The following is a 25,221-nucleotide window of genomic DNA, read 5'->3' as shown; positions in this document are numbered from 1 at the left end:
GTGGCCATGGCGAGTGACATGAGTAGCGTCGGGTTGCTGTTTTGATGCGGGTGGACAAGCTGCGCAAATGTGCGCCTGCTTTCGGGCTCATGTTACGTGGAGGCACGGGGGCGCTCCACCGGGGAGGGACCGCAAGGAGCCCTCCCTCCCTCCCTATCCTCTCTTCTTTCTTTCTCCCTGCCTCTCTTTCTCACTCTACTTTCGTCGGCGGCGCACTTGGGTTCTTTTCGGGCCAGAGCGAGTCCGCGGAGGCACCTGGCCGCAAGCAGCGAGTCGCTTCCAACCCAAGCAGACAGGACGCGAGCGCCTCTTGGCCACCATGTTGGCCAGCTGCGGCAAGTCGCCGGTTACCTCCGCCAGGGAGCCCAGAGCCAAAGTGGCCGAGAAGACCACGGATCCCATTCGGAAGCTCGGTAGGTCACCTTAATTATTATTACTCACTTGTTACGCTGTCAGCACCGTACATTTTCAAACTGTTGTTCTGTGAACTTATTAATACGCCACCCTCCTTACAAATGTTTTTTGGAGTCTTTTTGTGCAAGTTTTTGATGGACTCCTGTTTGTGCAAATATTGAGTGAAAAAGAGCAAAGAGCACATATGAGAGACCACCTGAACACGTTGAAATGTTATACATGGTTTGCCTTACATAACCTATTCAACACAAGCTTTCCAACAAAAAAGGTTGAAAAAGGAGACATTACTAATGTTTGTAGCAGTCTGAAAACATTAGACAATTCCATTTTTCCATTTTGCAATCATCATCATCATCAAATACAAACTAGTTGAAATGCATGTTATTGTAAATACTGTATAGACAATTTAGTGTCTTCAATGCCCCTAATCTGTTTTGTGGCAACACTGTCTTTGATGTTTACAAAATATGAACATTGAATTCTTTGGAGACTTGAAATTGTCTTTGGTGTTGACAGACATGTACAGCAATGGAAAAATTCACGTTTTTTTTGTGTTAATTTTAATGTCTCTCATTAAAAGTGTATCGAGTGACTTACACAGAAGAAAACATGGAATGCCTAAAAGCACCGTTTTGGTTTTTAGCGATTTACGAACTTATGGAGTCATATTGGTCACTATCAAGAAAACCTTTGAAAAATATCGTCCATCAGTTCTTTAATTCAACTCTCATGAGCTGATTTTGTTGTTGTTGATATATTGGTCCAAACTAGTGTTAATTTCGTCAATGAAAACTAAACAAAAATAATTTCGTCAACACACATTTTTCACCAGACTAAAACTAGACTAAACCCCTCATTAATAAACAATAACTGGGACTAAATAAATATGTATTTTCGTCGACTACTGAAGACGAGATGAAAATGTACTTCACTTAATAAAAACTGGACTAAAATCTATGGACATTTTAGTTCATAAACAAAAACGAGATGAAAATGTGATTTTGTAAAATCTTGTCTCTACTAATCTGTCACTGTGACACTGTCATGTGACACACAGTGACACACCCCCTTTCAAATCTGCAGCTAGCGAGTGCAACATGCAACATGGGGCAGACAGGAGGTGGATTCATGGTGAAAGGTAAAAAAAAAAAAAGTAAATTATAGTTATAACATTAATGCAACGGCTATAATGTTCAACAATAATGTTAATCCAACTGCTAACTAATGCTGGCTAACTTGCTAACTCGTAGCATGGCGCCATAGTACCCACTTGTTGATTTACTGTAATTGTGTGTGTAGTTTTTATGTTAAATAGTTTAAGATCCGAAATGTTCAACATTATCTGCTGACAAATAAATATACAGGGGTAAATTGTTTGTCCTGACTAAAACCGGACTAAAATGTTGACCGTTTTTGTTGACTAAAACTAGACAAATAAATTGGTTTTCTTGGACTACAATAAAGACTAAAATGCTAGATTTATAGTCAATTAAAAATGGACTAAATAAAAATGGGATGAGGTTGACTAACTGTGATTAAAAACTAACTACCGTGATTGAAACTAAATTTAAAAATGGTTGATAAAATTAACACAAGTCCAAACAATGTACTTTTTCTCCAACAAGTCCTCCAACAATATGACCATATTGGTCGTTAGTCTCATACCTTTAGTTGTACTAATGAACATTAACTCATTCACTGCCATTGACGCCTATAAACGTCAAAAATTCATTTGAACTATTTCTATCAGTTTTACATTTTTTTTCCACTTTTGTTAACAAGATTATGAAAACCTAGACATTTTTTAAATAATCTTTTTGTTTTGTGTTTAAGATTATTAAAAATTAGGGGCGTCAGGCGATTAAAATGAATAGCATGACTTTAATAGTTAACTCACAATTAATCACAAATTTTATATCTGTTCTAAATACAATAATTCTAGGTTTTCATACTCTTGTTAACAAAAGTGGAAAAATATGTTAAACTAATAGAAATAGTTCAAATGAAATTTTGACGCCTATAGCCGTCAATGGCAGTGAATGAGTTAAAATGAAGAAAGTAGGGCAGTGTGTTAAAAAAAAAGTTTGATCAATTCTTGGAATATATTTTTTTTAATGTTGATTTAAAAAAAAAGTATGGCAACTTATGATTGAACGTTGACAAAAATGTGTTGTTCTTTCATGACAAAACTGTCTTTTACATTGACAAAACGTGTTTTGAGTAAGTGCCATTTGATGTTGACAAAAATATGTTAAGTCTTTGAAAACTCTAAATAGCTTTTACTTAAACACATTTGATGATGCTAATTTGTCTGGTGTTTACTAAATGTGTTAAAGTTGTCTGACAACGTGTCTTTTATGTTGACAAAACATGTACGGCATGGTAAGTTCTTTAAAAATTACCCCCCAAAAATAAGTATGTGATGGTCTTTGAAGAAGTTTTACAAATGTGTCAAGTAAATTGTTTTTGCTGACAAACACGGTTCATCTTCTCTTTTAAAAAAAGCAGTGAAGTTAAAGTGTTTTTTTTTTTATAAACATCAAAATGCAAAATAGTCCCAAATTAAGCCAACGTAACATTGAAATGTCTTCATCAATAAATGATGCTGGATGGTCTCTGAGACAAACAGGTGGTCTCATAAATATTGTTTTATGTCATGCAGCAATGTAGCAACCATAGGCTGCGAAGTGCACATTTCATTGAGGCTAATACAACACAGGAAGCCCTCATTTAATGAGCTGCCGTGTAATGAGCACCATAATCTAATGGGCAGTATGCGTGTGTGGGCGTGGGCCAGTTTAAACGGAAGGGGGGGGGGGGGGGGGTCATGTTTTTAGTCCTCTGATTTCACCATTTACACACCCACCCAACATGCAAGCCCACCCACTTAAAATAGACACCTGCTTAGCTACAACAGCACTTGTGAAGACCCCCTGCGGAGCGGCTGGATGTCCAAATATCCTTTTAGGAACACGTGTTGTTGTAGTCAGGGGGAGGGGGCAACACTTTTATTTTAACGCAAACACAGAATACGCTGGCAGCCAGTCAGGTTACGGAGTTACACATAGATGGCTAATCTGCAAAATGCAGTATAGATGATAAAAAGGCTGTTCATTGTCAAACTGTAGCGTTTAGTTTGAACCTTCTCAGCGGTCACACAAGTACAAAAACAAGTTAAACACTTAAAGGTGGGGTCTTTAGTTTGGTCCGTTTGTGTTTGTAAACAAGCAATTCAAAACTGACTCCTCCCATGGCTCGACCCCCACTCTTCTCGTCAACATTGCACCTGCCTTCAGCGACACGCCCCCCGCTCTGTGATTGGCTGGAGGGGTAAACCTAGACTTTCCGCCCACAAACGTCCCTCTCGTGGCAAAACACAACAAAATGGCAAAATACAGGCCGGGGTGGTGGTGGATGTTGACAAAATCAACACCACACATTAACAGAAGTCCAGAGGTGGTGAAGGATTTCATGTGTATACATCTAATGTTTATGAAGTGTTTATTTCTGAGTGAAAACTAAAGACCTCACCTTTAATAGTAAAAACATATGCCACATTAACTTTAGTGAGAATTGACACATTTTCTCCAACATTAACTGTTATATGGACTCGATTGAAAATGTTGAGATTTGTCTTCACCAATGAACTGTAAACATCAAAGACAGTTTAGCCTTCAAACGACTTCATTGCAAAGACATTTTAGTTGAGCCTCTTCAATTAACCTGCAAATGTTTTTGTAACGCACAAAATATCGTCTAAACATACTTGTTCGTAAACATCAAAGACACATTTTGTCTTCAAGGAACTTGACATACTTGCTTGAAAATCTTGAAGACAATTTGACTTCTTCAAAAAACTTGATGTGTTTTTTGTGAACCTTCAAGTTTAACCGAGCGGTACTGTGACCCGCTTTTTCGTGGTTCGAAGCAGGCCATTTAAAAATAAAATACCGCCCACGGGTTAAGCCATCAAATAAGTTTACACTTGCGTTACGATAATCAAAGACAGTTTAGCATCTCCAATTTGCTTTGACATACTTAATTTTGAGTTAAAGTTTGAAGACAGTTTAATCTTCATGTTATCTAAACAGTGAAGACAATTTAGTGGCCTTCAACATATTTTTGTAGCCCGTAAGGACAATTTAGACTAGACTCATAGTTGATGCTTGATTTGTGTGCTTTATTTCCTCCCTCTCTTTATTTTCTCACGATATTGTAGTACTTTCAATGTATGTAACATCAAGAACGTTTTCTTTGCATAGTCGTCAAGTCACACTGCTCCCCAAGTGTCAATTAATGTCGATGATGCGTGCCTCCTCGAGTCCACGCAGCTCGTCAGTGGCCGCGGCGACTGCCAGCATAAGATGGAGTTTTATGCAAACAGCTATTGTGGGTTTAGCTACCGCGTGTACGCGCGTGTGTGACCTCGGAGTCGCTGGCTCCTCTCACAGAATGTGGAATGTAGTGGATAATAAAAAACAATATCCAGCCGGTGGATTCATTTATCACAAATCCAATGCGCTGGCCATCTTCTTCCTTGAACTTTGACACGCCTTTTCCAAGCGAGTGATATGACTCAAGTGAGTGTTCAAGTCTCCGGTAATAATCGAGAGTTCACACTGAGTCACTTGCCAGTCACTTTGACTTTGCAGATGAAAACTCACATGCTCAGTAAATCAACCTCGTTCATCTGTTTCAAACACCTCGTCGGAATATGAAAGCCATACAAATAATCTCCTTTGAGAAGAAGCTTAATAGAAAACCAATGTATTTTTGTTACCCATAACAAACCTTGAAATTCCCCATCGGGATCATTAAAGGATTATTTTATCATTTTATAATCTCTTTTTTTTATCTTGTATCATCTCATCAAGAATCATCAATAATTTGAATCTTTAACACATGTAACATGTTTTTGAATCTTCAATGATGTTAAGATCCATGTTGTTGTAACATCAATCATCATTCCATGTAAAGACAGCTGGAAGGTATTCATAATGACTTAAAGCAACACTAAGGAACAATTTACGTTGATTATGGCGCCGCGAAGACCACATTTCTCATAAGGACAAGCGCATTGCGTCATTTTTGAGCTCACAACATTCAAATGGACTTCCGTCTTTGTAACAAATGGGGGAAGTGACGTATGCCATAAAGCAGTCCGCACATTTGTATTTTTTTGTGTAGCAGTGTTCCTACCAATTTCCTCAAAATTGTTTAGTGCCAGTAAAAATGATACAGACCCCTCAGGCCATGGCAAAGGTACCATTCAACTAGTTTTAGGTCAATGTTTCATCAGAAGAGTTATGAAAATATTGTATTAAGGTTGAAAAATTCCCTAGTGCTACTTTAACATGCTGTTTTTGCAAACATCAAAGATGATTTAGAGTCTTCGGACAACCTGACAACATATTAAAAGGTCCAACAAGGCCATTTGAAGTAGGGCCCGCTGAAGGACTTGAAAACTAAAATGTCCCCAGACCCCCTTCCCCTTGATTTGAATATTCCCTTGGCTCAGACTTCCTCAGGCCGTCCTCCAGACCGGACTTAAGCCAGGCGGACAGCTGCCCTACTTTCTCGCCCGCCGCGTCTCACGCATGCCCAAGTGCCACGGCAGCGGTATCAGCGACACCTTTAATTCGTCTATATTTACGCAAGTGTGCGATCCTTTGGCTCGCCGGCTCCGATGGCGCTCCTTATCCCAAAGGAAACCTGAACCGGGCCCCGGGCGGAGCTGCTCCGGGCTGCGCTCATGCTCTTACTCATGCACACCCGGTGATGTTTTTCCTCTCTCGCATTGATCAGCCTGCTTTGGATATGCCAGTGCGGTTGCTAGCCAGCCGGCATGTCTAAGAGGGGAGGGGGGAAGAGGGGAGAGATTACGAGAGAGATTTTCTGCATCCGAGCATGAAAATAAAGACCCCTTAGCTCTTCTGCCTCGACAGTGCACCCGCCCCTCCGTTTCACGCTCTTTTCAAGAGTAGCAGCCCATAGGAATCTGTTTAAAGGGACAGAGAGGGGAGAGAGAGGGGGGGGGGGGGTGAGAGAGAGAGAGAGACCTACGCACAATCCACATTTACTTGATTTAAGCAATGGTTCCTCTCATCAGTTCTCTATTGTAACCAGCGCCTTGCACGGTAGAACTGAATAAAATGACTAGAAATGATATACCCCAAAAAGTTAATCCCAAATTCATTCACTGCCAATACAGTAAAAAAGGATATTTGACGTCAATAGTCGTCAATGGCAGTGAATGAGTAAGAATCTACCTGTTTTATGGGTAATGCGATCGTGTCTCTCACTTGTTTGCATACTAACTGCCACATTTCGCAGTAGAAATAAACAAAAGAAATCGAAATAATCCACTAAAATGACACTAGCATTCTCTTGCACAAAATGGACCCGTGCTATAATTGATCAGATTTATTAATCTCTCATCAATTAGTGATGATAATTACAACTTTTGTACAATGGAAATAAAGTCTCACCCATTATTCATGATATACAGCCACCTTCTACAATAAAAATATATGCAATGACTAGAAACAGGTTCAGTCAATGATATGTCATATGATTCATATGATAGGCCAATCTCATTTCACCAGTTGTTTGTAGCACCAACCACCGTCGAAAACTAAATATAATGAATAGAAATAACCCAAAATGTCCATTACATTATTTGGCAAAAAAATTATATATATATATAAATATATATATATATATATATATATATATATATATATATATATATATATATATTAGGGGTGTGAATTGCCTAGTACCTGACGATTCGATTCGTATCACGATTCATAGGTCACGATTCGATTTGATACCGATTAATCCCGATGCAAATCTAGAAATTCATTGTTGCGATTTTTTAAATTCAAATTTAGAAAATACTAATCAGTAAACTTGTACATGTACACTGTAAGATTTGTATGAAAATGTATTTATTGATCTGAAAATTCTGGTTTATAACTGCTGCATTTAACAAACAGGTTGCAGTCTGTTTCATGTTTGAACAGCACTGAAATAAAATATGAAGGCTTAATGTTCCATTAATATAACATTCTTCCATGCTTAATGTGTGAATCCTAACCCTAAGTAAGATGTTTTGTTGAATGTTCCCATTAAAAAAATTATGTTTAAAAATTGATTCGGCCGCATATCGAATCGACTCGAGAATTACGCTCTGTAATATTGATTTTTTCTAACACCCCTAATATATATATATATATATATATATATATATATATATATATATATATATATATATATATATATATATATATGTATATATACTTGTCCTATGAATAATGCCATTGCTCCTCTTGCCAATTGTTGATGATCGTTGATGATAACTGCCACGGTTCACAATAGAAATGAACCCAACAACTGGAAATAACCCACACAGAAAGGCCATCTTTAACATGAGTATGATCAGTACAAATGTCCTGCAACCAATGCAATCACAACTGTGGCCAGTTGTTCATGCTAAATAGACAGAATAGCGGCTAGTGAGAAACGCAGTGTTGAAACTCAGGCCGTGGCCGTTTGGGCAGCTGAACACTGCTGTCAATGACCTGCAAGTTAATGTGGGAATGCCTCACATGTGGTAACAGCTTGGGCCAAAAGCCCGGCAAAGGGTGAGGGGGGGGGGGACTTCTTTGTGTTCAACAGGGCAAAGAAAAAGCGGAGGGAGGGCGCTTATTTCTATTAGGCCCCCCCAAAAGCAGTTGGTGTAATTAAAGCTGTAGAATTCACCGGCATTTTTCTCAGCCTCTCACAAATCGAGGTAAGACGACGGGAGTAATGTGACATGGGATCGCTCTGGAAAGACTCGAGATCTTTTCCTTTTGTCCTCGCCGCCATTCACGCCGGCAAACGGAGCGGCCATGCATAGCCGAAAAGCAGCGGCCCTCCTTCAGCGAAGCTACTGGAAAACACTTGCTAAAAATGCAGCCTCTCTGAACACGGGAATGTGTTAAAAAAAACAAAAACAAAAAACGATAAAGAAAGTTCACAGTGTGTGTTTTGAACCTTTGGAATGAAAGCTGCGTAAACACTCCAGTTCCAAAATCAGATAACAAAGACCCCATTGTAGGGACCACACTGTAGCATTTAAGGTGGAACCCAATCCGGTCCAGCACCAGAAGAAGAGCTTTCCCATAGGGAATCACCTTTTTATTAGTTTATTATTCAGTTGCGGGGTCAAATCGTTGTAGGCAATTTGAAGCAGACTCTGAACTGTCACACAAGTGTAAAAATAAGTCGAATGCTATTCATAGAAAAGCGTGCAGTGCATAGTCACCCTTAATTCTGATGAAGACTTGCAAACGTGCATATTTGCTGTAGTAGTCGTTTCAATCAGTTATTCAGTATGAATTAAATTGCATTTATTTTAATTCAGTTGTTTTGCATCTAATCATATTATACGATATTATTTATTCATTTGTTATTCTTTCCACTTCCTTATCTACTAATACCATTCATGTCATTATTTTATTCATTTATTTATCATCATTTACTCATTTTTAAAATAATAATTGTAATTTAATCTTCTTCTTTATTTAACAATGTTATTTTTTCCATTTTATTATTATTAGAATTATTATATATATATTTTTTAAACGATGTTACTTTCATTTAATTCTGTTTTTGATTCAGAAGTATATTATGAATTTGTGTATTTTGTTACCTTTAATTATGTTTTTTAACTGTTCAATTTGTATTATTATTTTATTCATTTATAAATAACTATTTATTCATTTTAAAAAGAGTCATTTAAGTTTGTTCGTTATCTAATAATATTATATTTCTATTTTAATATTATTATTATTATTATTATTATTATTATTATTATTATTTTAATTTTATTACCATGTTACTTTTTATTTAATTCTGTTCTTAATCTAGAAGTATTATATTATTCATTTGCATATTTTGTTACCTTTAATTATGTTCTTTAATTGTTCCATGCAATATTATGCAATCTATTTATTATTGTTTTTGTTAATTAACTAAAATAATAATAATTTGCTCATAATATAGTAACTTATTAAAAACGAATCAACTACTTATTTATTTTAGTAATTTCCCCCGGCACAAAAGTTACGATGCACCCGTTTTTAGGCGGAGTGCAGTCTACTTTGTGTTACCAAACTGCCAGACGCGCAGGGGGCGTGGCATCTGTATGCGCCGGAATTTCCAGAGAGGCGCAGCATGGCCCAAAACAAGGTCGACTACACTTGGCCTGGCACGAAAATTGAGATGGGCACAACCCTTAATTTGTCCATATATTTATTATTGTTATCATATCATTTTCAAATAATATATTTCTCATTTAATTAAGTTATTTGCACTATTTTTCTAAAAAAAAAAAAATTACATTATGCTCTTCTCTATTTATATGATAGTACATATTACTATTGAGCAACCAGGGCAGATATTTTTGTAACGCTTTCCTACATTGCATTAAGTTATCATCACTTTTTCTACCTTTGGGGGGGAAAAAAACCTGCAACATGAAAAAGCAATTGCGGAGTTGCTGCTTTTGATGTTGATATTTTTGTTTTCATCCATCACTTTCTTCCGTATCGTGGTTGCGAAACAACGTCCTCTATTCCAATCCTCTCCCCTTTTTTTTTCCAATAAAATTTTTTACGTATGGAGTTTATCCGTGATTACATTTCCATGCGTGGAGGCAGTAGTCGTTTATCCAGAGTAGAAGTTGGCGACTTAAAGCTCTTCTCTAGCCCTACTTTTTCTTGGCCGGCTCCCGTGCCGCCGGAGACGAATAAATCTGCATACAATAGTGAATGATTTACACTTGTCGGCCGTGTGTTTTGTGGCCATTTCTAGCGTGTCCACGCTGAAACTGTGGTGACATAAATGTGTGTTTTTTTCCTCCCGGCGGCCAAAAAGGGCTGGTTTTGTGGCACCCTGCTCCTGCACAAAGACATGCTGTAATATCTGCACAAAAAAGTCTTTATAGCACTCCAGTTTGGGGATAAACACAGTCAACACTTATGAAATGCGGTGTGTAAGTTTGCTGACATTTGTGACTGTGTTTGTTTTTTTAGGGCTAAATGTGAACATTGTCTCTCTTTAAATCCACTTTATAAAACATGCATTATAAAATATGATGAGACCCCGCCTCCCCACCCTTTTCTGCTCTAGGGTGATCAATGTTAGCCAAATGCTGTTACGCGACTAACTTTTCATGTGTGTATGTGTGTGTTTGAGGTCTGCTGGACAACGAGGACGTGCGCGTGATGATGCGGGGCTCCAACATGGTGAAAGTTCGCTCCCCGAGGTGGCAGAAGAGCCGAAACCTGCGCCTGCTGGAGGACGGGCTCACAGTGTGGTGCGAGTCGTCCAAGAGCTCCCGCAAGGCCAAAGCCCGTCAGACGTGTGAGTACACCAATCACCATACGCAACATACATTTAAAAAAAAAAAAAATGGCATCCTCTCTCTGGTTTTCACACGATTTGGTTTTGAATGAGTTTAGTCATCGATATTTTGTACTGGTTTTAGTACAAAAACAAAACCCAAGTTGTGAATAAAAGTTCAGCAGACATAAGCTTTGATTAGCAACTACAGGCAATAACCCTCCCGGTATGCTCGGCAACACTCAAGCAGCATCAACGTAACACATCCTGTCAAAAATCGTCCATCCATCCATTATCTACCACTTATCCGGGGTCGAGTTGCAGGGGCAGCAGCTTTAGCAGCGAAGCCCAAACTTCCCTTTCCCCAGCCACTTCAACCAGCTCCAGCCGAGACATAGTTTGTCCAGCGTGTCCTGGGTCGCCCCCGGGGCCTCCCTGCCGATGGGACATGCCCTGAACACCTCACAAGGGAGGCATCCAGGAGACATCTGAACCAGACGCCCGAGCCACCTCACCTGGCCCGTCTCTTTTCTTTTTTTTAAAGAGCTCAGTATTGTTCATTCGGTAATGTCATCATCATTGCTCTTTTTTAAATTTTTTAATTTATATATATATATTTTTTTGTATGTGGGTGAGTATGTGTATGTGCGTGCGTGCGTGCGTGCGTGCGTGCGTGCGAGTGTGTGTGTATTCGTTAGCTCACCAAAAAACCTATTAAAAAAAAAATCCCATACCGTTCACCTCTCAACGCGGAGGAGCAGCGACTCGACTCCCTCCCAGATGACCGAGCTGCTCACCCTGTCTCTAAGGGAGAGCCCGGACACCCTGCAGAGGAAACTCATTTCGGCCGCTTGTATCCGGGATCTTGTTCTTTCGAGGGTAGGAACGTAGATCAACCGGTAAATCGAGAGCTTCGCCTTTCGATTTTGAGTCCGCATCACTGCAGACACTGCACCGATCCGCCTGTCGGTCTCCCGCTCCATCCTACCCTCACTCGTGAACAAGTCCCCACAATACCTGAACTCCACTTGGGGCAGTACCTCATCCCCGACCCGGATAGGGCACTCCGCCCTTTTCTGACTGAGGACCATGGTCTCAGATTTGGAAGTGCTTATTTTCATCCCAACCGCTTCACACTCGGCTGCGAACCGCTCCAGTGAGAGTTGAAGATCATGGCTTGAAGAAGCCAACAGCACCACACCATCTGCAAAAAGCAGAGATGCAATGTTGAGGCCACCAAACTGGACCCCCTCAACGCCTCGACTGCGCCTAGAAATTCTGTTGTATGTCGGTGGATTTGAGGAGGTCTTTGACGTATTCTCCCCACCGACTCACGACGTCCTGAGTCAAAGATAGCAGCACACCAGCTCCACTATACACAATGGTAATGGTGCACTGCTTTCCTCTCCTGAGACGCCGGATGGTGGACCAGAATTTCTTCAAAGTTGTCCGGAAGTCATTTTCCACGACCCCACCGAACTCCTCCCACACCCGAGTTTTTGCCTCAGTGACCACTGAAGCCGCTTTCCGCATGGCCAGCTGTCAAAAATCAGTCCTTCAAAATAAAAGCATCTAGTATGATGACCGTGTCACCACACTTTCTGAAACTGTTTTTATTTTGAAGGCCTCATTTTGACAGGATGTGTGAAAGCTTGCCTTGCCATCAGTTTGACACAATCCTACAGAATTTCCAAATGCCAGCCTCTTAATAAAGAAAGCGAGAAACATGATCAAATTCAAGAGAGAACTTGGAAAATGGTATCGAGCGGACTTTCTGGAGCGGACTAACTACCGAAAACTGAGGTAGGCCTACTCCGGGAAACCACTCCAAGCTTGTTTCCACACAAGCAATATATGTGCCATTTAAATAATGCAATTTGTCAGTTATTTATGGTAACCTCCACTTTTAACAATACAACTTAATACAAGTACTAGAAACAATCCACCAAGTCAAAAAAAAGTCCACGGCAAGCTCCCTCACTCAATGTACATGTCATAACTAATGCAATGGCACCTATGGCCTGTAGGCTGTTATTCAAGATAACCTGCTTGCTGTGGGAGTTTCAGTACGCCCCTTAGAGCAGGGGGAGGAAGCGAGCTCGAGGAGCGGTCCGGAAACAGGGAGAATGGAAAGCGCTCATGCATAAGAATAGCCCGGCGACAATGAAAAGGTTTTCACGCTGAGGAAACTGAAGCCATATCAGAAGAGGTGAAAGGGGATTTGCACAACAGGGTAAGAGTGTAAAGGTGTACCTAATCAAGTGTCCAGTGACAAAATTGCAGTGAGCCACGGTCGCTGATGATTTGTCGCCATAAACAGCGGTCCCCCGCGCATACTCGCTCTTCAACACTCATGGATTCATCTGCTTGCAGATTTGTTGTGTCTTTGATATCAGAGCATATTTGAACGCATCCCGAGAGATGAGCTCGTCTCACCACACCAGATATTTAGCTAGGTGTGATGTGACATCTGCATTCCGGCACGTCGGCTCGATGTGGCGCTTTCCGTACACGCTCACGTACACACAGGCACGCACTCACACGCTACTTTTGTCACAACCGCGTCAAAAAACATGACGATGAAATGAAAGGTAATTTTTGAAGATGTTCCATTGGACCAGGGGAGAGAATGTGGATGTGTGATTTTCTAATATTTTTGTAACAAAAATGAAGTAATATACTGTTTTTAGTGTTGACATTTACTGCATTTTTCACATCATATTATGTGGCAAAATATTGTTCGCATGGATGGATTTTGCAATTTTGTGATCAAATGTGTGCAAAAACAAGTATTGTGTCAAAGTTTTGGTATATATTATATAATGTAATTACAAATGGTAAAATATGTCATTTTCATGGCAAAATGCTTTATTTAAAATTCGTTTTTTTAGCAGTATGCTTCACTTTTTAATTGTTATATATATATATACATATATATATATATATATATATAATTTTCAGATTAGTGTTTTTGTGATAACGTTGGATTTGTGGCAAGAGTTTTATTTGACTTGAAATAATTCATCATTTCAATGGCAAAAAACAGCAAGATTTTGTGTCAAAATATGTACCAGTAGTTAACACTCAGATAGGTGAGTGGCGATCCAAGGTGTCGTATAAGGCTGCTGATACCAGCCCTGATACTTAATGCGAAAAAAAAAGAAGAAAAAAAGAAGTTATTCTTGCCTGTAGTTTGCGCCACTGTGGTGGTTGTCAGAAAGAAAGGTTTGTTCACAATTATTTGACAGTCTGTTAACTGAAATGGCATGTATAAAAAGTGGCGTAGCATGCTCAAGAGTGAATATTTGCACTGGAAATGGTCTGAAAAAAAGCAACAATATCTAAAACATCATTAGTTTGAATGTTTTGTTAGATATTTTTTTTACATTGCATTTTGTTGCTAAATATTGTGATTTCCTGGAATAATATGTTTATTTTGCAACAAGATTAATGTCAAAAAACGACAGTACCTTAACTTCCTGTAGACATTCCAGTACTTTTATCCATATAGTGTCTGTCTCTGTGTGCGTGTCTGACCAAACGAGGTGTAGAACAGCAGAATGTGAAGCAAAGCACATGCTATCTGGCGTCAAGTCACTATGTGACTAGTGGGAATTTATGATACCCAAAAAATTCCTTTGACACCTGAATCTCAAATATTTATTTCTGCCCTGTCTTATTTTTACTTCCAGCCAAGAAGCTACCGTATGTGACACATGCGTAATGTCATTCTGACTCCTCCGTCTCCAGTTGCGGTGACCGAAGTGGAGTGCGTGCGCGAGGGCTGCCAGTCGGAGGCGCTGCGCCGGATCTCGGGCTCGGTGCCGGAGAGCCACTGCTTCACGGTGGTCTTCCGCGGGGCCCGCAAGAGCCTGGACCTGCTGTGCCCGTGCGAGGACGAGGCGCAGCGTTGGGTGCGAGGTCTGCGCACCCTGAAGGAGCGCGTCGCCAACATGACGCAGAAGGAGAAACTGGACCAATATCCTTTGGGAAATGGCGCGTAGATTCAAGCTTAGCCGCATAGCATCTTCAAAGACCCTGTAAAGTGAATTGAGAGATTTGTTTCTAAATATGTCCACTCGCCAAAAGAAGCCCCGGATGCCTGTCAGCTCACGAGCTAGCTTGTGGCTAGCACCTCTCGTAGCAGAACCGGTGGGTTATATTCGAGCCCCTGACCGCCTTGACTGAACATATTTGCTCAAAACTGTCATTATTTGTAGGCATAAGGAAGATGCTAAATGAAATAGCATCTATTTTTCGCAGTTGTGGGTGGTTTTTTTTTTAATTGGCAGTTGGCAAATGAGTGGGATGTGGTTTCGGCTTGATTTTTCACAATTTTGAAGTCTAATATATACTTTTTTTAAATTCAAATTCGGCATGGTTATCAACAACACTCTTCTCTGGTGCGATACATTTATTTTCACATATAGCAACTTTAACCTCTCACTTTTTTTTCCTTTCTTTTTTTGCATCTACACCACACTTTGCTCTCTTTTAGAAGCATCTCCATCTTTTCATGGGCATTAGCCCATAGCTTAGATTTATTTTATTTTTTTATGTTATTGAATTACATTATCAGCTCCTTCTGTTTCAGTATAGTACATATTGTTAGAAGTATTATCCTCATACTGCTTCATCAAGTCAACTACACGGACACCTTGCTCATGTTTTCCTATTGTTTCAAGCTATAAATCAATAGAAATAGTCTGCATTGGTAATTTTTTGGAATCATATTGTGACAGCTAAAAATGACGTAGGCAATTATGCGATTAGGCTAATGAAGTTTGACATCCCTACCTTCAAGCCAAAGGTCAGCAAGATTTAGTGTTTGCATTCTACAAGTTCATGATCATTTGAGCTGTCTTTTCTGTCTGACCCACATTTTCTGAGTGTCTTCCTTAACCCCCCTCCCTTCCACTTGGATCCGTGGCTACTTGCGGCGAGCGGATCAGAACCAGGACGGCAAGATGAGCTACGACGAAGTCCGCCGGCTGCTGCAGATGATCAACATCGACTTGAGTGAGCAGTACGCTCGCTCTTTGTTCAAGGTCAGGGGGGATTCCATCCATCTCGGAGCCTGTTTAGCCTACAGTGTCCACACACTCCGCATTACAGCTGTTAGTTTTTGCTGTATGTTCCTTCCTGATGCTGGAATGTGATCTGCATCCCCTCCTGAGAGATATTCTTGATGTACACAGCTGTGGAAATGCTTTCTCAATGGGGAATCGGGATCACGCCCTTCCAAAAACAACAACTAAACAAAAGCATCACACTATGTTTTTTACCCTCTTTGGGCTCCAAGAAGCCCACCTAGGACTGACTAGATCATGTTTTCACAATGTTTCGGTTGTAGACCTCAATTAGAAATATGAATCCTTCCCAGGATGGCTTTGCATGGACAAAGCACGCATCCCATTATGAATGCCATTGCACCTCTCACCACTTATTCATGATAACAACCACCCGGCACAATAGAGAGGACAATAAACAATATCCGATATCTTATACATAAACAGAGGTGCGACCGGTCCGGGGACAGCCGTCTGGACCACAACGAGATCGAAGAGTTCTGCCGGGAGCTGCTGCGCCGGCCCGAGCTGGACGCCGTCTTCCGCCACTACTCCAGCAACGGCTGCGTGCTGTCCACCGCCGAGCTGCGAGACTTCCTGGGAGACCAGGGAGAGGACGCCAGCCTGGCCCATGCGCAGACACTCATCGGCACCTACGAGCTCAACGACTGGGGTGGGTCAAAAGTTGAAGAAAATGAGATAAAGGACGAAAATTAACAGTGGATTTGTTTTAAACCATGTTTCATAGTTATCATTTTGATCTTCACAGTCCGTGCTTTAACATGTTGAGTAATGTTGTCATTGGGATTGCAGCTCAGAGGAATCAGTTCATGACCCAGAACGGCTTCACTATGTACATGCTGTCGCGGGAGAATGACGTGTTGAACCCGGAGCACGCCCGAGTCTATCAAGACATGAGCCGCCCCCTGGCTCATTACTTCATCTCCACCTCGCATAACACCTACCTCACCAAGGACCAGGTGACCAGCGCCAGCAGCACCGAACCCTACATCAGGTACTCACAGTAATCTCATTTTTGTAGGCTGGAAACTACTAAATGAGACTTAAAAATTTTAAAATATATATATACTATTGTGTGTGTGAGGGCTTTAATTCAAGGCTGCCGCTGCGTGGAGCTGGATTGTTGGGACGGAGATAAAGGCGAGCCGGTCATCTACCACGGTCACACGCTCACCTCCAAAGTGCCTTTCAAGGAGGTCATTGTCACCATCGCACAGTATGCCTTCAAGGTGAGACCACACATCGCAGTGTGATGACCTCTTGATAAATTTCCAAATATCTGATGATTTTTTAATTTTATTAAATAGGGTTAAAAAAGAATATATATACAGTATATATTTTCCACATATTAATTAATTGCAATTCTATGCGTTCAATGCATATATTTATTTATATTTTTACATTTGTTTCATATTGATATATTTTTTATTGAATTATCCAAAATATAATTGTCTGTTATGTCTGTTTTTTTGTGCAGTGTATATCAGACCAAATTAAAAAATATTAGAAGAAATAAATATCTAAAAAAAAATGCACAAAATGTTGAAAAAAAACCATGTTTGAACAAAAAATGTAATGCTATTTAGATTTTTTTTTTAAATCATTTAATATAATATAGTATAAAAATCACCAAAAAACAAAACTAAAATATTATAAATAATAGACAAACAGAAAAAAATGCTAAAATAATAGAAAGCATTACAAAGTACTGGATTAGAAATACACAATAAAATTAATACGGGCAAAAAATCTAATATTTGGAAAACAAAAACAGAAAAAGTACAAAAATATGAAATAAAAAAGATACACAATGTTATACAAAAATGTAATCACTCAATGATAAATGAATGTTAGAGAAGAAAATATTTGGGGTGGGTGGGGGTTTTGGAGAAGAATTAATGGGGGGAAAAAAGACAAAAATACCATAAATAATATTGTATTTAAAAAAAACAACCAAACACTTCTTTTTTTTTCCAACACAAAGATACAAAATATTAACCAAATATCACATCACTATATTAGAGAAATAATACACATATTTGAAAAATAATTAAATAAAAGTTGGGTAAAAAAAATCAGCTCAGTCAAAAAACAACAACTTTTGTTTAAAAAACAAAAACAAAACAAATATTATGAACCACCTCCCCAACTATTTTAGAAAATGTCGCAAATTATATCATTATTATTATTATTTTTGGTTAGTACTTGAAATTAAAGTCAAATAATTGTTTAAATATGTTAGGATTTCTCTAAATATGTTATATTGTCAAAGTATTTCTGAAGTGTTGATTTTGTCCACCAGGCGTCACCATACCCTCTGATCTTGTCCCTGGAGAACCATTGCTCTGTGGAGCAGCAAGTGGTCATGGCCAAACACCTCCGCACCATCCTGGGCAACAAGCTGCTCAACAAGCCCATCAGTGGCCACACGCTCAAGGACCTGCCCTCGCCCGAAGTATCAACCGCACACTCACGCTCAAACCAAAACCAAACATCCATCAAATTGTGGTCCTAATGGTGGTCCTTGCAGGAGCTGAGGGGACGTATACTGGTGAAAGGGAAGAAGCAAATCCCTCAGCTGGGCCAGCTGGGCAAGAACGGAAGCTACGGCAGCTTCTCCTCAAGCTCTGAGGATGAGCAAACGGTCGGAAACAAGAGCACGCCCAAGAAGGACCCAGCCAAGGTCAGAAAATATGACTTTTTTCTTTTTTTACCTCTACCAGGGAAAATATCTTCTTGTCACTTTTTTTTGTTTGTTGCTGTCACAGTTTCCAAATTTCTTCTTAATTTTCGGGGGAAACATAATGACAAATTTGAAGAAAAAAAAATACACTAAATATTAGATTACAATACACAAATATTGGAAACAAGTAAAAAGTACTATAAGAATATTGTAGAAAAAAAAAGATACATTAATAAAGAATACAGAATTATTAGAGGTGAAATTCCAGCCGTTTTACCTCTACTAAGGAAGTGGTCTTCTTCTGTATGGATTTCCAGTTATGTTTCCACAGATGTTTTCAAAAAATATTTGAAAACTATCGATGATAATAATATAAAAAAGGACTAAAAATAAATGTTATTAAAAAATACACACAATATACCAAATGTAAACAACATTAGAAAAATACTCTTAGTAAAAATACCAAAAACATTATGTGAAAATAATATTAGAAAATTATAGACAAGAGGGAATAAAAATACCAAAACATTTCAACTGATACAAATACAAAAATCTTTAACACAAAATCTTAACCTTCTAAAATCTAACTGAAAATATTAGAAATAATAGACAAATATATATATGTATATTTAAAGAAAAAAAGGCAAATACGGAATCATTATAAGAACAAAACATAAACAAATACAAAACGGTTACACACAAAATATAATACAAAAATATAAATTCTGAATAAAGAGAACATTTGCAAAATATGCTATAGATGAAAAATATTATAAACAGCTGTAAAAATGTTAGGCAAAACTACAAAAATATTGGGCATAAAATACAGTGATTTTACCTTCACTAAACTTGGTGGTTGGTTGGAAATGTTTGTCCGTTTGTGTGCTGTAGCCGCAGCTGCCCAAAATGTAACAGTGACAGACCTCAACAAGGCGGACAGCCCTAAAAATACCTTCCTAACAATTCCAATCCAGCGCCATCTGCTGGATCCTCAGCGTAATGTCTGGTAATGGTTTCTAGTGAATGTGCTCCCCGTTTTCAGGTGAGCTCCAAACTGAGCGTGGAGCTGTCAGAGTTGGTGGTCTACTGCCGCAGCGTCCCCTTCTGCGGTTTCACAAATGTGGGTGAAAAGCCACCGGATGAAATGTCCTCCTTCTCCGAGAACGACGCCCTGAAAGTCATCAAAGATTCGGGTACCAAGTATATTTTTACTGTTAACGTAGCTACGATACCGTAACCCTTGCTCTTGTGTATTTAATGTAAGTGTGTATTTGCTCATTTTTCAGGGAAGCTTTTTGTGAGACACAACAGCAGGCAGCTGAGCCGGATCTACCCCTCCGGACAGCGCCTGCAGTCGTCCAACTTCAATCCACAGGAAATGTGGAACGCTGGATGCCAGATGGGTAAGCACGGCAATTCCGAAGGCTTTTGGGGGAAATCCAGTCATGGGGTCAGACCATTCCCAACAACAGCACCCCTTGTTCGTGTTGTGCAGCAAAGATGGCGAAAGTACACACACTCGTGTACAAACAGATTTGGGTAAAACTAGAAGCTTACTTAAAATGATTTTTTTTTTAGTTTTGAATACCGCTTGTCACTTCACTAATCTCGCCAGGTAAAATTAGAAAAGAACAAACTGCAATGTACTTTAAAGGGATACTTGACTCATTGAGCCATTTTCAGCAGTGAAAAGTGAATATTTTGTCCAGAATGAACTTCATTATTTTTCATGTATAATTAATACCTTTACAAACTCATTGTGCCACTTGCTGTCGACTGAAGATGACATCACCTGTGCTGAGGAAACAGGTAACGACCAATCATGGCTCACCTGTTTTCTGGCTTTGGTCAGCAAACTGAGCCATAGTTGGTCGTTACCTGTTTCCTCAGCACAGGTGATGTCATCTTCAGTCGACAGCAAGTGGCACAATGAGTTTGTAAAGATATTAATTGTTATAATTAAGTTATAACATTAATTATAAACAAAAAAAAAATACTGCTGAAAATGGCTCAACGAGTCAAGTAACCCTTTAAGTACAAAATGAAGAATTCATTTTTACAGTGAAAAAAAACTTGTTTGCACACAAAATAGTTTCCCCTTTTGTTGACTTTAAAAGTGCTCTTACTGAGGAAAAAAAAAGAGATAACTCCTAGCGCTAGCCTGGATTTTATGCTAACAAATCCACAACAAAAAGCTAATCTAGCTAATGATAACAATTGAAAAATACACTTAACCGTATGTTTTGTTTTTTAGATTTTTTTTTTAACAGCTAAAAAAAAAAAACGCATTCACCCCAATTCATTTTTGGATCAGACAACACCAAGTTTCTTAAATAAGGCCATGGATGGGGAATATCTCATCTCTTTCAATCTGTTGCATCATCGACATTAATGTTCCCATGTTTGTATTTTATATTGTCCGTTTTGTTTTACTTTAAAATACCTTCAATCTCAATCAAAACAATTAGTGGACTTTAAACATTACTATTTCTCTGCTGATGTGTTTTTCTGTATCGTGACAGCTACAAAGGGTGGAAAAGTTCAAATTTTGGTAACAAAAGAGTATTTGTACTTTGTTACTTTCAACCACTGCTGTGTAGTGGCTTTAAACTTCCAGACCCCCGGTGAGCAGATGGACCTGAATCAGGGCCGCTTTCTTCCCAATGGCCATTGCGGCTACATCCTAAAACCAGGCTTCCTGTGCAGCGGCGACTCCGACTTCAACCCAGAGAACACGGGCGGGGGTCCCGGTCACATCCCCACCCAGCTGACTATACGAGTAAGTGCACTCAGTAATGATACGGTCTTATACATGTCTTGAATGGGTTTATATAAAGTTATTTTTTTGTTGTTGTAGGTGATATCAGCACAGCAGCTTCCCAAAATCAACGCGGACAAAGCCAGCTCTATTGTGGACCCGCAGGTGTGGGTGGAGATTCACGGTGTGGCCATCGACAACACCAGAGACAAAACACACCGCATTGACAACAATGGTACTTCCTTCCTTCCGTCGTTATTTTATTTACAACTATTTCGAACTGCCACTGACAGTGATGCACCGAATCTGCTCTTCAGGCTTCAACCCCCGATGGGACTGCACGCTCGACTTTCAGCTTCAGGTGCCAGAGCTGGCGCTGGTGCGCTTCGTTGTCGAGGACCATGACCACGCGGCTAAGAACGACTTTGTGGGACAGTTCACGTTACCCTTCACCAGCTTGCGTACAGGTACACTGCTACCTCGGCTGACGAGTTTTTCAAGTTACGAGCTGTCGTTTGGTGGATTTAAAAAAATATATATTTTGCCTTGTGTTGTTAGTTGTGATGGGAAAATGAAGCTTCATGAAGCACTTGTAATATTTTTTGACTCCTCTAGATGCCACTCTTGGTTGAAAGATGCAGTGGAAATGTAATCAATTTCCTTTGCACTAGCCTTTATATTTAAACCAAGAGCACCATCTAGGGGAGTCAAAAAAGATCACAAGTGCTTCATGAAGCTTCATTTTCCCATCACTAGTTGTTAGCTAAAAATTGCATTATGAGCAAGTTTTAGATGTGGCTGGAGTGGCGTGGAGAAAAAAAAAGACAAACAATTAAATTAAATAACAATTAAATTACAGTTAACCCCCTCATATTTGCGGTTTGGCATTCACAAATTCACCTGATTTTTCTTTTTTTGGGGGTGGGGGGGTTATATTATTCACTGTCAATTTCGACCTATTCGCCTACAATGATGCCACTGACGCGTTAATGTTGGCTGCCATTTCGACCACTGTATCTACAATAGTAGTCAGATTAAAGTTACTACTCAAAGTTTTAGCGCATTACTTTGTGACAACACATACAGTAGTTCACATAAAAAATCTATATCAAATGTCTATCTGCAGGGAAGACAATAGCAGACGATTGTCATGACAAATGCAGCCACCGCATGCCATGCACGTATACACAATAAAGTATTGGCCCAAAGTAGTTATCATTTGGGTTAAAGTTGTCGACGTCTGCTGAAAGTACGTGTAATATAATTTATGTTTAAAACCAAGTAATCTGTAAAGTAATTCCATTATGGGGCTGGGTAAAAAAAACAAAAACAAAAAACAATTAAGCAATATTGAATAGATTTTCCTTTTTATAGCCTGATATTGATTCATAAAACCATAAATCAATTAGTTTAAAGTTTTTACCCATTTATTCATGAACAAAATTACATTTTAAAGGCCTTCTTTGTGTCTTGCTGTTTTCTTGAAATTTACTGTTCACAGGAATTTCAAAGTATTTCCTAACATTTACAAAAGTCCCAACTTATTGTACTTAGACAATTCAGAATCGTATTCATTTTTATTTACAATGATTGAATTGCAATTGTGTAGACATGTAGACAAAAGTAGTGCTTTTTCGACCATCATGTGGCACCTTGGTGCCAAGAAACTAGTGTACGTAAACTTATAAACACACAGTATGATGAGAAAAAGGCTTAATGCCCAGAAAATGCAAAGAACTGTGGCAATTGTTTTATGTTCAGAGATTGAAGTTGACATGAATAAAGACGTGCATGTTAATTTGGGTGATAGCATTTTTGTGTCATTAAGCAACATTTAACTTTTGTACATATACAGTTGTGATCATATAACGCAAGGGTATGTAAACTTCCAAACACAACTGCACCTGTATATTGAAATGAGTTGAGGAGCTTCATTTAGAAAAATAAATAGTGTTTTGCTGCCATCTTGTGGCATCTAGGTGTCAAGGAACTATGTTGAACTGCATCTAGAAACTTGATTTGGACAAAAGTAGTGATGAATAATTTCACGCGGTACACTATGTGAGTGAGGAATGACTGCTCTACATCATCAAGACATAGTTGTTTACTCATCTTTGATCATCTGCTCTCAGGTTACCGACACGTCCACCTGCTGAAGGCCGACGGGTCCCGGCTGGCCCCCGCCACGCTCTTCATCCACGTCAAAGTGTCCCGCAGAGGCGTTCCAATCAAGCACGTGTGTGAAAGTACGCCGAACCCCAAGCGAAAAGTGTAAACCTCCCTAAGTAAGACCTTAGTTCAGGGGTGGGCAAATTTTGGTGCTCAAAGGCCACACTGGATTTTTAAAACGGACAGATGGGCCAAATCATTAAAAAAAAAAAAAAAATGTTTAATAATTAATTTTCATTTAATTTTTTTTATTTTGAATGAATTTAATTTTAATAAATTTGACTCATTCACTGCCATTGACGCCTATAAACGTCAAATATTCATTTGAACAATTTCTATTCGTTACATTTTTTTCCCACTTTTGTTAACAAGAGTATGAAAACCTAGACATTTTTTAAAAATAATCTTTCTTTTTTTGAAAAAATAAAAAATTATAAAAAATTCGGGGCGTCAGGCGATTAAAAATTTCAATTGTAATCACATTAATCACAAATTTTATATCTGTTCCAAATGTACTATAATTTTTTTCCTAGGTTTTCATACTCTTTTTAACAAAAGTGGAAAAAAGTTTTAAGCTAATATGAATAGTTCAAATTAATTTTTGACGTCTATAGCCGTCAATGGCAGTGAATGAGTTAATTACCAATAAGTAACCTAATGGCAAAAAATATATATACCAACCAATTTTCAAGAGGAAAAAATGCTAATTTAATGCAACAAATATTGCCCATCCCTGCCATACTCGAGCACTTCCTGTCAAACCCCCACCCCCCATCTCCCCAACTAAAGATTCCTTAATATGATCACAAAGAAGCACTAATGAAGTACTAGAACAAACAAACAAACTAAATAATCAAACTTACTGTACTTTGGCACTTTTAATGTCTTTTAATGTTTTTTTACCTCAACAACTTGAACTTAAAATGACAACAATAAGCAGTATTACATTAACAACAGATGTTTACGTGTGTCCTAATATGAACTTTATCTCCTACATGCTAGATTTCACATAAACTAACAAAAGGAGATGAGTCAATTAATTGTTTTGACTTGGAGACCAGTGGTCTATTTCTTTGTTTCTTATCATCTTTGTTGCCAAAATAGAGCAAATGAATTGGCTGATTGTTAAAGTGAAACCTTTCAGTATTATATATATTTTTTCGTAGTTTAACAGGTCAATTTATGCAGTGGTCTATTTATTGTGACTAATACATTTATGACAAATTAATAAATAATCTACTAGCACTGTTATATATAACTCAAAGTAATTAATATTGAGGGATAATTCTGTATTTATCATTGTTTTGTTTTGTTTTTTAATAAAGTGCTGTTTGTCCTTTAACTTTCTAATGCAACCTGTAGTCCGTGAAGTGCCAATAAAGTTTTAATAAAGTAATTTTTGTGTGTCTCATTCCCAGAGTTCAGATTTTCACATATTTACCACTGCCTGAAGGCAACACATAATTTAGTTAGTTTGCCATATAGTGTAGTAAGAACCATTCAAAAATATTCAAACTTTGTACCCTTTTGCACTTTTAATGTATTTTAATATGTTTACAGCCACAACTTGAACTTAAAATAACAAAATCAAGCAGTATTATTGCCAAGAATTCTGATGTTTTCATCACATTTCCCCCGTGAAGGCAACATAATTGATTTGTAAAGGTACTTTTTGCTGACCATGGTGCTTTCCACATGCTGGACCTCGAAACACC

General features: G+C 38.7%; 1 protein-coding gene across 1 annotated transcript; it reads left to right on the top strand.

Annotated features, from left to right (window-relative positions):
• The first annotated feature begins 37 nt into the window (after window positions 1-37).
• On the top strand, window positions 38-24,902 carry plcd3a (phospholipase C, delta 3a). Its single transcript, XM_086059469.1, has 15 exons — window positions 38-413; window positions 10,660-10,827; window positions 14,557-14,785; window positions 15,725-15,854; window positions 16,323-16,548; window positions 16,689-16,890; window positions 16,981-17,125; window positions 18,199-18,351; window positions 18,427-18,579; window positions 19,622-19,772; window positions 19,866-19,982; window positions 21,180-21,358; window positions 21,437-21,572; window positions 21,655-21,804; window positions 23,470-24,902. Exons 1-15 carry the CDS (start codon window positions 68-70, stop codon window positions 23,610-23,612), a joined length of 2,628 nt encoding a protein of 875 aa, XP_085915595.1. The 5' UTR covers window positions 38-67; the 3' UTR covers window positions 23,613-24,902.
• The last annotated feature ends 319 nt before the right edge of the window (window positions 24,903-25,221 follow it).

The sequence above is a fragment of the Leptonotus elevatus genome, chromosome 1, assembly GCF_054856555.1.
Source record: "Leptonotus elevatus isolate MCC_2025b chromosome 1, RoL_Lele_1.0, whole genome shotgun sequence".
Lineage (NCBI taxonomy): Eukaryota > Metazoa > Chordata > Actinopteri > Syngnathiformes > Syngnathidae > Leptonotus > Leptonotus elevatus.
Note: the sequence above shows the minus strand (reverse complement) of the source record. Positions and strands in the feature narration are given on the sequence as shown.